At 47.4% G+C, this 13,692-nt stretch overlaps 1 protein-coding gene across 1 annotated transcript in view; it reads right to left on the bottom strand.

Annotated features, from left to right (window-relative positions):
* grik4 (glutamate receptor, ionotropic, kainate 4) overlaps positions 1-13,692 on the bottom strand; it is a 254,342-nt gene that overhangs the window by 59,755 nt on the left and 180,895 nt on the right. The window contains exon 7 of the mRNA XM_076976463.1: positions 9,424-9,477. Coding sequence (XP_076832578.1) covers positions 9,424-9,477 — 54 coding nt within the window. The remainder of the gene's footprint in view (positions 1-9,423; positions 9,478-13,692) is intronic.

A 13,692-nucleotide genomic window follows, 5' to 3' on the forward strand; every position in this document is an offset into this window, starting at 1 on the left:
GGTAGTGGGTATGACTGAGGGGCTGAGGTAGAGGGTATGACTGTGGGGCTGAGGTAGTGGGTATGACTGAGGGGCTGAGGTAGTGGGTATGACTGAGGGGCTGAGGTAGAGGGTATGACTGAGGGGCTGAGGTAGTGGGTATGACTGAGGGGCTGAGGTAGTGGGTATGACTGAGGGGCTGAGGTAGTGGGTATGACTGAGGGGCTGAGGTAGAGGGTATGACTGAGGGGCTGAGGTAGTGGGTATGACTGTGGGGCTGAGGTAGTGGGTATGACTGAGGGGCTGAGGTAGTGGGTATGACTGAGGGGCTGAGGTAGAGGGTATGACTGAGGGGCTGAGGTAGTGGGTATGACTGAGAGGCTGAGGTAGTGGGTATGACTGAGGGGCTGAGGTAGTGGGTATGACTGAGGGGCTGAGGTAGTGGGTACGGCTGAGGGGTTGAGGTAGTGGGTACGACTGAGGGGCTGAGGTAGAGGGTATGACTGAGGGGCTGAGGTAGTGGGTATGACTGAGGGGCTGAGGTAGAGGGTACGACTGAGGGGCTGAGGTAGTGGGTATGACTGAGGGGCTGAGGTAGAGGGTATGACTGTGGGGCTGAGGTAGTGGGTATGACTGAGGGGCTGAGGTAGTGGGTATGACTGAGGGGCTGAGGTAGAGGGTATGACTGAGGGGCTGAGGTAGTGGGTATGACTGAGGGGCTGAGGTAGTGGGTATGACTGAGGGGCTGAGGTAGTGGGTATGACTGAGGGGCTGAGGTAGAGGGTATGACTGAGAGGCTGAGGTAGTGGGTATGACTGTGGGGCTGAGGTAGTGGGTATGACTGAGGGGCTGAGGTAGTGGGTATGACTGAGGGGCTGAGGTAGTGGGTATGACTGAGGGGCTGAGGTAGAGGGTATGACTGAGGGGCTGAGGTAGTGGGTATGACTGTGGGGCTGAGGTAGTGGGTATCACTGAGGGGCTGAGGTAGTGGGTATGACTGAGGGGCTGAGGTAGAGAGTATGACTGAGGGGCTGAGGTAGTGGGTATGACTGAGAGGCTGAGGTAGTGGGTATGACTGAGGGGCTGAGGTAGTGGGTATGACTGAGGGGCTGAGGTAGTTGGTACGGCTGAGGGGTTGAGGTAGTGGGTACGGCTGAGGGGCTGAGGTAGTGGGTACGACTGAGGGGCTGAAGTAGTGGGTACGACTGAGGGGCTGAGGTAGTGGGTATGACTGAGGGGCTGAGGTAGTGGGTATGACTGAGGGGCTGAGGTAGAGGGTATGACTGAGGGGCTGAGGTAGTGGGTTTGACTGAGGTAGAGGGTATGGCTAAGGTAGAGGGTATGACTGAGGGGCTGAGGTAGTGGTTATGACTGAGGGCTGAGGTAGAGGGCATGACTGAGGGGCTGAGGTAGAGGGTATGACTGAGGGGCTGAGGTAGTGGGTATCACTGAGGGGCTGAGGTAGAGGGTACGGCTGAGAAGCTGAGGTAGTGGGTATGACTGAGGGGCTGAGGTAGTGGGTACGACTGAGGGGCTGAGGTAGTGGGTATGACTGAGGGGCTGAGGTAGTGGGTATGACTGAGGGGCTGAGGTAGAGGGTATGACTGAGGGGCTGAGGTAGTGGGTTTGACTGAGGTAGAGGGTATGGCTGAGCTAGAGGGTATGACTGAGGGGCTGAGGTAGTGGGTATGACTGAGGGGCTGAGGTAGTGGGTATGACTGAGGGGCTGAGGTAGAGGGTATGACTGAGGGGCTGAGGTAGTGGGTATGACTGAGGGGCTGAGGTAGTGGGTATGACTGAGGGGCTGAGGTAGTGGGTATGACTGAGGGGCTGAGGTAGTGGGTATGACTGAGGGGCTGAGGTAGAGGGTATGACTGAAGGGCTGAGGTAGTGGGTATGACTGAGGGGCTGAGGTAGTGGGTATGACTGAGGGGCTGAGGTAGTGGGTATGACTGAGGGGCTGAGGTAGAGGGTATGACTGAAGGGCTGAGGTAGTGGGTATGACTGAGGTAGAGGGTATGACTGAGGGGCTGAGGTAGTGGGTATGACTGAGGGGCTGAGGTAGTGGGTATGACTGAGGGGCTGAGGTAGAGGGTATGACTGAGGGGCTGAGGTAGTGGGTACGACTGAGGGGCTGAAGTAGTGGGTACGACTGAGGGGCTGAGGTAGTGGGTATGACTGAGGGGCTGAGGTAGTGGGTATGACTGAGGGGCTGAGGTAGAGGGTATGACTGAGGGGCTGAGGTAGTGGGTTTGACTGAGGTAGAGGGTATGGCTAAGGTAGAGGGTATGACTGAGGGGCTGAGGTAGTGGTTATGACTGAGGGCTGAGGTAGAGGGCATGACTGAGGGGCTGAGGTAGAGGGTATGACTGAGGGGCTGAGGTAGTGGGTATCACTGAGGGGCTGAGGTAGAGGGTACGGCTGAGAAGCTGAGGTAGTGGGTATGACTGAGGGGCTGAGGTAGTGGGTACGACTGAGGGGCTGAGGTAGTGGGTATGACTGAGGGGCTGAGGTAGTGGGTATGACTGAGGGGCTGAGGTAGAGGGTATGACTGAGGGGCTGAGGTAGTGGGTTTGACTGAGGTAGAGGGTATGGCTGAGCTAGAGGGTATGACTGAGGGGCTGAGGTAGTGGGTATGACTGAGGGGCTGAGGTAGTGGGTATGACTGAGGGGCTGAGGTAGAGGGTATGACTGAGGGGCTGAGGTAGTGGGTATGACTGAGGGGCTGAGGTAGTGGGTATGACTGAGGGGCTGAGGTAGTGGGTATGACTGAGGGGCTGAGGTAGTGGGTATGACTGAGGGGCTGAGGTAGAGGGTATGACTGAAGGGCTGAGGTAGTGGGTATGACTGAGGGGCTGAGGTAGTGGGTATGACTGAGGGGCTGAGGTAGTGGGTATGACTGAGGGGCTGAGGTAGAGGGTATGACTGAAGGGCTGAGGTAGTGGGTATGACTGAGGGGCTGAGGTAGTGGGTATGACTGAGGTAGTGGGTATGACAGAAGGGCTGAGGTAGTGGGTATGACTCAGGGGCTGAGGTAGAGGATATGACTGAGGGGCTGAGGTAGTGGTTATGACTGAGGGGCTGAGGTAGAGGGTATGACTGAGGGGCTGAGGTAGTGGGTATGACACAGGGGCAGAGGTAGAGGGTATGACTGAGGGGCTGAGGTAGAGGGTATGACTGAGGGGCTGAGGTACTGGGTATGACTAAGGTAGTGGGTATGACTGAGGGGCTGAGGTAGTGAGGTAGTGGGTACCAATTAGTTGTGTCAGTCCTTTCCGTCTTCCTTCATTTCCACTCCATTAGTCATTAGCAGTGCTGGTCCCTACTGACACCTACTGACATTCTCAACTCTCCTTGGCCTCATAGTCATCTCTTACACACACACACACACACACACACACACACACACACACACACACACACACACACACACACACACACACACACACACACACACACACACACATACACACACACACACACACACACCTGCTTAATAGGTACATCAGCACACTGCAGAAGACTCAAAAATTGTGAAAACAAATGAATGAATGAATAAACAGTAAAAAAAAAAACTATGAGAAAAACTTTATGTAGAAATTATGTAACAACAATGTTATACAAAAATAAAGTAATATTCCAGACACTACATTGCAGTGCAGAGTGAATAGAGATGACTTATTAATTTTACAGCCATATATTATTAAATTACACAAAAATGTCACAGTACCACTTGCTAGAAATAATCATCTTAATTTGCTTGGGTTGTGTTTGATTTGCCATCTTTTCAGTAACATGTCTGCACACATTCTGGAGTTCAGGATTTATCCACCATTGAGGCATAGGTGTGTGTGTGTGTATGTGTGTACATACCCATACCTGCACATGGGTGTGCTCACACAGACACTTACACCAGTGCATAGATGCACACACATCCACATACACACGGGCGTGCACACACACACACACACACACACACACACACACACACACACACACACACACACACACACACACACACACACACACACACACACACTTGCCCAGTGGCACTCAAAATGCAGCTGACTGAAAAACGTTGAGGTTCTATGTGAGTAGGAGATTAGCCTACATGCTAATGGCTCTGAAATTATGCAACACCCAGACAGAGGTGATGATATATACTATATATATATATATATATATATATATATATATATATATATATATATATATATATATATATATATATATATATATATTCACACACACATAGGAGTGCACACACACACTTATACTGTACTTTCACAAACACACAATCCGCCATCCTAAACTGATCAGGCAGCGGAAGAGATACCAATCTTCTTTTTCTCCAGTAGAAGGACTTAATGGTGCTGCGTCATACGTGTACACACACACACACACACACACACACACACACACACACACACACACACACACACACACACACACACACACACACACACACACACACACACACACACACACATCCTTCAGGGACGTGGTTGTGTTGGAGATGGGGTTGGCATAGAGTTGTGTGGGTGTGGGGTCAGGTTGGAGGTGAGGTTAGAACCAGGGCTCGCACTCACACACACACACACACACACACACACACACACACACACACACACACACACACACACACACACAGACCCACACGCACACCCACACGCACACCCACACACACACACACACACACACACACACACCCACACACACACACACACACACACACACACACACACACACACACACACACACACACACACACACACACCTTGGCTTCGGTTACCGAAACACTTTATCATCTGTCCGTTTCCTGTGAAACACCAGCCAGGCACTCAGTGTCCATGTTTACAGTGTCTGCAGTCCTGGTACAACGCGCTTTGGCTGTGTATGCTAGATCAATCAATGATTCCCTCTGCATTCATGACACTCAAAAAGGCACAAATGCCTCTGAAAACCCCACACACAGCAGTCATATTTACCAGCACACACACTCGCTCTGAACCACACCCAGCACCCGCTGGAGCTAGCACCACACACCACGTGAGCTACAGCAGTGCACGTGTGTGAAACGAGTGTGTTTGGGGTACAGGAACGTGGGGGGTGAGGGGTGCTGGGACTTTGAAAACCTTGTGATTCCACATCTCATGTACGAACACCCCAGAGGGGTCAGACGTGCGCTGTGCGTTTGCTCGAGCGTTCTGCGTGGCAGGCCCTCGTGCACATGGCTCACATGGCAGACACGCTAGCAGTGTCTGAACTGGACTGTTTTCACCATTATCTGTGACTCACACTCCCGTGTTTCTCACGTCAGGTCACATTGCCTCACGTTCTCAAACGGACAAAGTGCAGCGTGTAACGTCTGCCCTCATTATTAAGGCGTCTGCTGGCAAACAGTGAAGAGGTTCGCTGGCTTCACTGAGCCACACAAACGTGTGATTATTGCAGTCGCAAGAGTTCACGTGTCCTTGATCCTGGCTGCTTACAGCAACTTTGTTCTCCTTCTCCAGAAACATTCATTATTGACACTCCAGGGGGAAAACGCAGCAAACGGAGGGTCCACAGCACACAGCCGATCGGGCGCGTCCGTGGTGAGACCCAGACTGGTCCCGTGGTGAGACCCAGACTGGTCCCGTGCTGGACGCGTGTACCAACACAGGTGCAGGAGTCAGCAATCAACCAACGCCAGCTGCTGCACTCTGAGACTAATAAATACAAATGAACCATCTGAACCTGTTGAGTCTTTACTAGGGAGCTCAATAACCCTTGCAATACGGGAGAAACTGGTGTTCTTTAAGTATTTATGGGGTATTTTTTACTGATTTAATCAGCCCCTTTAATTCGGGGTGGTTGGCCCAGGCTGCGGGTTGGTACCCTCGTTTCTCTAGAGCTGCGTCTGGCTGACAAATGACTAGACTCGTTTGCCAATACACCTCTTTTACGGAACGAGAGAAGAGGAAGCATTATTTCCTGTCCTGTTCAGGGTTCCCGCTCAGGCCCATTCAGGGTTTCCTCCATATCTGGCAATGCTAAATAGGTCATTATTGATCATGACCTATAAGTAAGTGAAATCCTCTATCTCTACAGCCAAAGGTCATTCCGTGACCTTTCCTTCCAAGTAAGAGGACAGTGACATTTACAGTTCTCCTGTTACTGCAGAGCAACCTTTGACATAAATGTATGCAGATTTCAACTTTACAGGAATATTTTATTATATATATGTTGATAATGCTGCTGGTTTATGTCCGAGAGGTCCAGGTAGTCCTTCAAGGCATAATCCTGGAGGGCATACTGACGAAGTTTAAAGGGAACTGTCATTTCCAAAAGCATACACTCAGCTTGGCAAGAATTCACGAGTGCCCTTGTGTGGTAATTAAAGGGTTAACAGAAAGACACATCATCCTGATTTGTGTTGGACGCGCATTGAACAGTCTCATAATTATCAACATGGTTTCGGCGCCAGTGTGAATCAGCAGACACAGTTGCAGTTTTCTCTCACAGATGGGACACGACAGTGACCAGGCAGGTGTGTGTAGCAGCAGAGTGCTCTGGTTGAACGCTGGAACACTGTGGCAGTTTACCCACAGGGACAGACCCAGCGCCTGCCCGGCCCTTCTGAAGGACGCCCCGTCCCGTGTCACTGAAGACAGGTGCGGGGCTCCGATTGAACGAACGGGGCTGCAGTGTCTCGGTCGGGTAGCTAACTCTGCCCAAGCGAGGTCAGCGGGAAAAGGGCCGTGCGGGTTTCACGCTCCGCGGCAGTCCTGGGTCTCAAACCCAAAACACTCCACTAACCCTTCCTCACCTCAGCAACATAATCGACGCCCCCTCCAACAGTGTTCAGGACTGTGATCGCCGTCCAAATCAGTGGCAGTGATGCCTGTATGGGCCATTTGTACGGCCAGCACATATTCAGAGAGGGAGATAGCATATACCAGGACCACAGCCACAATGTTCTGAGTCTTTTCTCTTCATTACTACAGTTAGCCTCCTGAACCCAGTAATAATCTGGGGGGGGGGGGGGGGGGGGGGCTCCCTCTCTCCCTCCCTCTCCCCCTCCCTCGGTGATAATGAATCTGAGACTGAGGATGATGAAGGGAGATTAACGAACATAAACGCCAAGCAATCCGAGGAGCCGAGCAGAGTATCCCACCCAGATGGGACTCGTACCACTCTCTACCACTTTAATTAAGGATTTCTTAAATAGCATTTTAACAGCAAATGTTAACACACAAAAAAAAGTCATTATTAATAAGCTGAAAATCATGTTAACGAAGTAATTTACACCTGCAGTTATAATCTTCCAAGCTGCCCACGGGAATAGAGACGACAGCGTGTGTGAAGACGGTCGGAGGAGACCGCTGGGGTAACAGAAGGTTATGTTGTGACAAGAAGGGGAAACTTATGGTGCCCCAAGTTAGAAAAATGTCGTGAATTTGAAAAATGGCAAGAATTCAAAGAATGCCAAGAATTCGAAAAATGGCAAGAAATAGAACAACTTTGTTCACATTATACATCAGTTTAAAAAGAGAAAGTTCACGAATTGTTAATGGTAAGGATCACTGTAAGTGTTACAGAAGGGTTTGAACATAATCTAAAGTGTTAGCCATGGACGCTACATCATGCAGTAACCATGACTATTTTCACGAGCTCTCACGAACCCATGAATCCACGGGTCAATCTGTGCGTTTCAGCAGCAGTAGCTGAGGGGGTGTCAAGGGTTTCTTTGATTCTCTGCTACCAATCTGTCTTGAATCAGATGGGAGAATAATTTCATAACCACTTGAAAGCCTTCCAACAATGCATCAGACAGGGTCAGATTGGATCTATTTAAATCTCCAATGTTATCAGTTCAAGTCAGATGTGGGGAATGTGACAGTGTCATCTCGCCACTACACCATCACTACACCATCACTACTACATCACTATTACATCACTACACCATCACTACACCATCACTACATTACATCACTACACCATCACTACATCACTACACCATCACTACATTACATCACTACACCATCACTACATCACTACACCATCACTACATTACATCACTACACCATCACTACATTACATCACTACACCATCACTGCATTACATCACTACACCATCACGACACCATCACTACATCACTACACCATCACTACATCACTACACCATCACTACATCACTACACAATCACGACACCATCACATCACTACACCATCACGACACCATCACAACATTACTACACCATCACTACACCATCACTACACCATCACGACATCACTAAATCATCACTACACCATCACTACATCACAACACCATCACAACATCATCACTCCACCATCACTACACCATCACTACATCACAACACCATCACTACATTACATCACTACACCATCACTACACCATCACTACATCATCACAACATCACTACACCATCACTACACCACTACACCATCACTACATCACTACACCATCACTACACCATCACTACACCATCACTACATCACACCATCACTACACCACCACTACACCATCACTACACCCTCACTACACCATCACTACATTACATCACTACACCATCACTACATTACATCACTACACCATCACTACATTACATCACTACACCATCACTACATCACTACACCATCACTGCATTACATCACTACACCATCACGACATTGCTACACCATCACTACACCATCACTACATCACTACATTACACCACTACACCATCACTACACCATCACTACACCTCACAACACCATCACTACATCACTACACCATCACTACATCACTACACCATCCTCATCCGATTGCAGTGAAAAAAATTTATTATAGCTCCAGGGTCAAAGGTCAGTCCCCTTGGCTTATAAATGGCACACGTGAGCGATGACTGAACATCTCAGGAGGAGACGTGTGGATTCTCAGCCTGGCTGAGTGAACATGAACTGAGGTGTCCCCCCCCCCCCCCCCCTCGTAGAGATACTCCACCACTCTCTAAAAGCTTTAACAGCTCACCTGGCTTAAAAGCCAAGAGAGGAACAACAGCCTCCTTGGTCACGCCTGGTAAAGGCTGTAATCTAAAGCCAGATTACTCGAGATCAAAAGCAGATCTCTGAAAACTGTCCTAAATAAAAGCACCACTTAAAGTTCAATTTCTCCCTTTTAAAGATAAAGCCTGTAATATGTCACTTTGTTAAAGTACCTTTTCTGAGTTTGCTTCTATAACAGATGCCTGATGTAGAAATGTGAACAGCATGGAAAGTTTTAATGTTGACCCTAAATAAATATGCTGAGCTTTGAGCTGTAAAGAGGAACACAGGGCTGCAGAAACACTGGCCTCTATTAGCGCGCTCCACGGCAGGAGGGCGGGAATAATCTCCCCATCAGCACGACACTTCAGTGGCGCTAACTCCTCAGAGATAGAGGAGCAGGCTCTCCACTTACCATGGAGGTGAAGATGTAGGTGTAGTATATCGAGAGCATCCCCAACTCTGAGGCCTGGGGAGAGAGAGAGAGAGAGAGAGAGAGAGAGAGAGAGAGAGAGAGAGAGAGAGGAAGAGGCAGGGAGGGAGAGGGAGGGAAGGAGAGAGAGGGAGAGAGTAAGAGAGAGAGAGAGTGAGAAGGACAGGGAGAGAGAGAGTAAGAGAGAGAGAGAGTGAGAAGGACAGGGAGAGAGAGGAAGGAGAGAAAAAAAATCAGTTATTCCATCATTACACTCATATGGAAAAGCCTTATTTTACTTTAACAGTAGCGTTAAGGTACAGAAACACGACACACTTGGTTATATCTGAAAGTGAGCCAGACGTGAGCTGGTGAGCCAGACGTGAGCTGGTAGTTTTACGCTCTGCGGAGAAGCGGCGAGCACAATGATGCATTGAGCTTTCTGAGCCCCATTCAGAGGGCCATGTGACCAGAGCACTCCTACCCAGCTGAACCTCTCTGTTCATCAATTAGCCGCTGTCTCCTAGGAAACGAAGTATTTAAATCAAACGTCACAGTCATTTCGTGTGTGCGTGCAAATGCACGTGGGGTGCATATTGTGTGTGTGTATATACATGCCAGTGGGTACATGTGTGTAGGCATGTGTGTGGCCACGTGTGCCTTCACGTGCGCTCCCTCCAGTGCCTGCATGACGTGAGTGATCCAGTGGTGCAGGAGGCTGTGAGTCTCCTTTTCCTGCCTGAACTGAGCATCATTAGATAAATAAAAAGATATTGATCTCTATCAGCCTCCAGTGAAACATAATTGCATTTCCTATTTAAAAAGGAAAGTGAACTAAAAACTACACAGTCATTTGAAATGAGTTCTCAATTTCTTTTGCCCTCATAAAGGCTCATGGGATGTGGTCATTAATCATGCACTCTTGAAAATTAAGATCAATAGTAATATCAATTATACTACAGAGAGAGAGAGTTTGGGTGAGTGAGAGAAAGTGAGAGATTTGAGATTTTGAGAGTGAGAGAGAGTGAGTCTTCTACCCTCCAGTACCCGGACTCCTAAGAGTCGAGGTCATGTTTTCACCTGCTCCTCCGTCTCAAAGCTCGAAGCTTTTCAAATTCGCATTGACAGTCTGTACAAGGAACCAGCTGTTTCCTGCAACAGTGTCAGGTCATGCGTTTTTCTGGTGCTAAGAAAAAAGCTTATTGCTGCTGCGTTTCTCACTTGGTTTTTGCAGGAGTTTCCCGTTTAAAACTCTCTAGCCTCCTTGGAAGTTTTGCACCTAACATAAAATGGAGCTCAGTGGCTCACGAGTGTCTCACCGCTAACCCTGGTTTCACTCGCGAGTGTCTCACCACTCTCCCTGTTTCCACTGATGAGTGTGTCACGGCTTACTGTTTCCACTCGAGAGTGTCTCACTGTTAACACCGTTTCCACTCACGAGTGTCTCATCACTCACCCTGATTCCACTCACGAGTGTCTCACTGCTAACCCTGTTTCCACTCACGAGTGTCTCACTGCTAACCCTGTTTCCACTCGTGTCTCAATGCTAACCCTGTTTCCACTCTGCAGCAATGCTGACCCCTCCACATACAATCCTGAGATGTATTCGTTCATAAACCAATTACTGTTATAATCTCTCATTATCATTTCAGCATAGTATCAGTTAATTATGAAATCTACTATCTACCCTTTCAGCTTAAGCTGTGCTAAAAATGTGAGGTGGAATCTCGGGTCAGGCCATTTGCCACATCATGCTCAGGTCTAATAACAACTTGCAGAATGCTGTACAATTATATTTTCATTGGACAATTCCAGTTTTTCTTAGTTGCAGGGAGTTTCTAAGCAATTTTCAAGACAGCAATTTTCAAATGCCATATAGTTTGCATCGAAAATGCAAAACCATCACATAAATCATACTATTTTCAACAGGCTAATTATAATATTCATAAATTATGCACTATTTCCCAGAATACTATCTCTTAAACTCATACAGCGAGAGGAGCTATTCACAGCTGCTCTTCATTGTGACCTCTTGGAGACTTTCTGGTGGAGAACCCCTCATTCAATGATAAGTGCCCCCACCAGTTCCTCTGATTCTACTCATCTAATTACCAAGGATTTCATGAATCGTTGTGTGTGTGTGTGTGTGTGTGATTCTGTGTGTGTGTGTGTGTGTGTGTGTGTGTGTGTGTGTGTGTGTGTGTGTGTGTGTGATTCTGTGTGTGTGCATGTCGTTCTGTGTGTGTATGTGTGTGTGATGCTGTGGGTCTGTAGGTTTTACAGGATCAGAGTTTGAAATCAGATTTTCACAGTTGCTTCAACACTTTTGCTCATTTAAATGACATATTTTTGAAAACACATAATCCATAAACTGTTTACACACAAACACAAGTTTGACTAACAAGTGCTTATCATTCTAGAATCATCCGGTGTTCCTTCATATCCTTCATTTATTGTAAATGTACCAAATTAACCTATTATTCTTGACACTGAAAGATCTGTCAATTATTACAAATCTCAGTAGTTTCTGATCATCATCAAATATTCCGATATCTCAGTTTCTACAGATCAACACTCAGATGTCTCAGAAGTTGTCCGTCAGGATCAGAAGGTCTTACCATTATGGACAAAAATGATTTCCTTATTTAACCAGTCTCCCTATCAACTTTGTCTTAAATTAAAAACACATAAAAAATAAGATCATGAATTTCTTTAAATGTCTATATTGTCAAATACCAACAACCAAATACCAAATAATCTGACTTTAGTCTCACTGGACCAGAACCTTTTCTCCACACATTGTTTATTACTCTCGAATGGCGAGGTTGTGTGTGTGTGTGTGTGTGTGTGTGTGTGTGTGTGTGTGTGTGTGTGTGTGTGTGCTGCTCCAACGGCGAGGTCATCAGGTTTTCTGCTCGCCTCTCGGACATGAAGGCGGGTTCAGGGCTGCTCAGGGTGTCTGTTATGTCTGTCTAACAGTTTTCTCATCTCCCCGAGCTCTTTCAGACTCACTGTTGGGTTCTGTCTTACTTCCCAGACAAAGGTCCTTCTTACCCAGAAGCCCCGTTTGACTGGCCAGGCAACTGAAGCACCATGCCATCTTCTGGTTCAAAATGATGGAGCACACTGTGGTCCTGGGACCCTCAAAGCCTTAGATGTTGTTTTATGATTTTATTTTGTGTTTATATGCCTTGCCACAATTTGATTGCAGAAATCGACAGACAATTCCTTGGACATCATGGCTTGGTTTTACCTTAACTGTGTAGTGTAAAATATGGCCCTTAAAGATTGTGGTGTGTGTCTGATGACACCAACCATAAACGATAGTTAAAGGGATCATATCTGAACATAATCAGGTGTGATGCACAAAATAATCTGAATACTTTTAGAAATAAGAGTTTTCAGTTTTTGATTTTTAGTTATTTTCAAAACTCTTTGTATGGTAGACTGAGGGGTAAAATTATAGTAACATCAATTCAAAACCAAACCACAGCGCATTAAAGTGCAAGAAGTAAATGCGTCTGAGCACTGTCTGAATCCACCATAGGCTATATATTGGAGTCACTTCTATTGACTCTTTCATTATGTTGTACAAAGTAATCCACTGAGGTTTGGGGTCGAACTCTGAGATGTCTTCTGACTGTTTTGAAAACCAGTGAAAAATGAACGACTATGTCAAAAAGCACATTGGCAAGAGAAAACTGAGAAATCAACAAGCAGATTACAGGATTTCCTCTGCTTAGATGAACTTACTGAAACACTCGTTTCATTCTCTAAACAGCACCTCAAAACCTGACAATGCAATTAGTCACAGTGCTATTCCGTTCCTTCCATGCAAAATACAGACGCTAGAGCTAAATTTCGCAAACCATTACACAGCAGCTGTCATTAGGTGGCGCTCTTTCAGTGTGTCTATAGCATACAGGCCACACTCTTGCCAGCCAGTTGCCTGTGTACAATGGGCATCCAACGAGTGCAAGAAGTTTAGCTGTCACCATGTCTACCCGTTGCCATGTCTACCCGTTACCATGTCTACCCGTCGCCATGTCTACCCGTCAGGTACATCTGCTGCTGTACTGGGACGTCACAAGCACATGCTCTACCTGGCTGTGACTATGGCAACACTGTGTCTATCAACAAACAACGAATCCTTTGGTTGTGTGTACTTTTTGTCACCGTTTCGAATTTCGTGATAACGATATAAGATTTACCCCATAACTGAGGACACAAGACTCTTTTGTATCTTTTTCCGAACTTTTGTAAGCTCAGCCC

Source organism: Brachyhypopomus gauderio, chromosome 16, assembly GCF_052324685.1.
Source record: "Brachyhypopomus gauderio isolate BG-103 chromosome 16, BGAUD_0.2, whole genome shotgun sequence".
Lineage (NCBI taxonomy): Eukaryota > Metazoa > Chordata > Actinopteri > Gymnotiformes > Hypopomidae > Brachyhypopomus > Brachyhypopomus gauderio.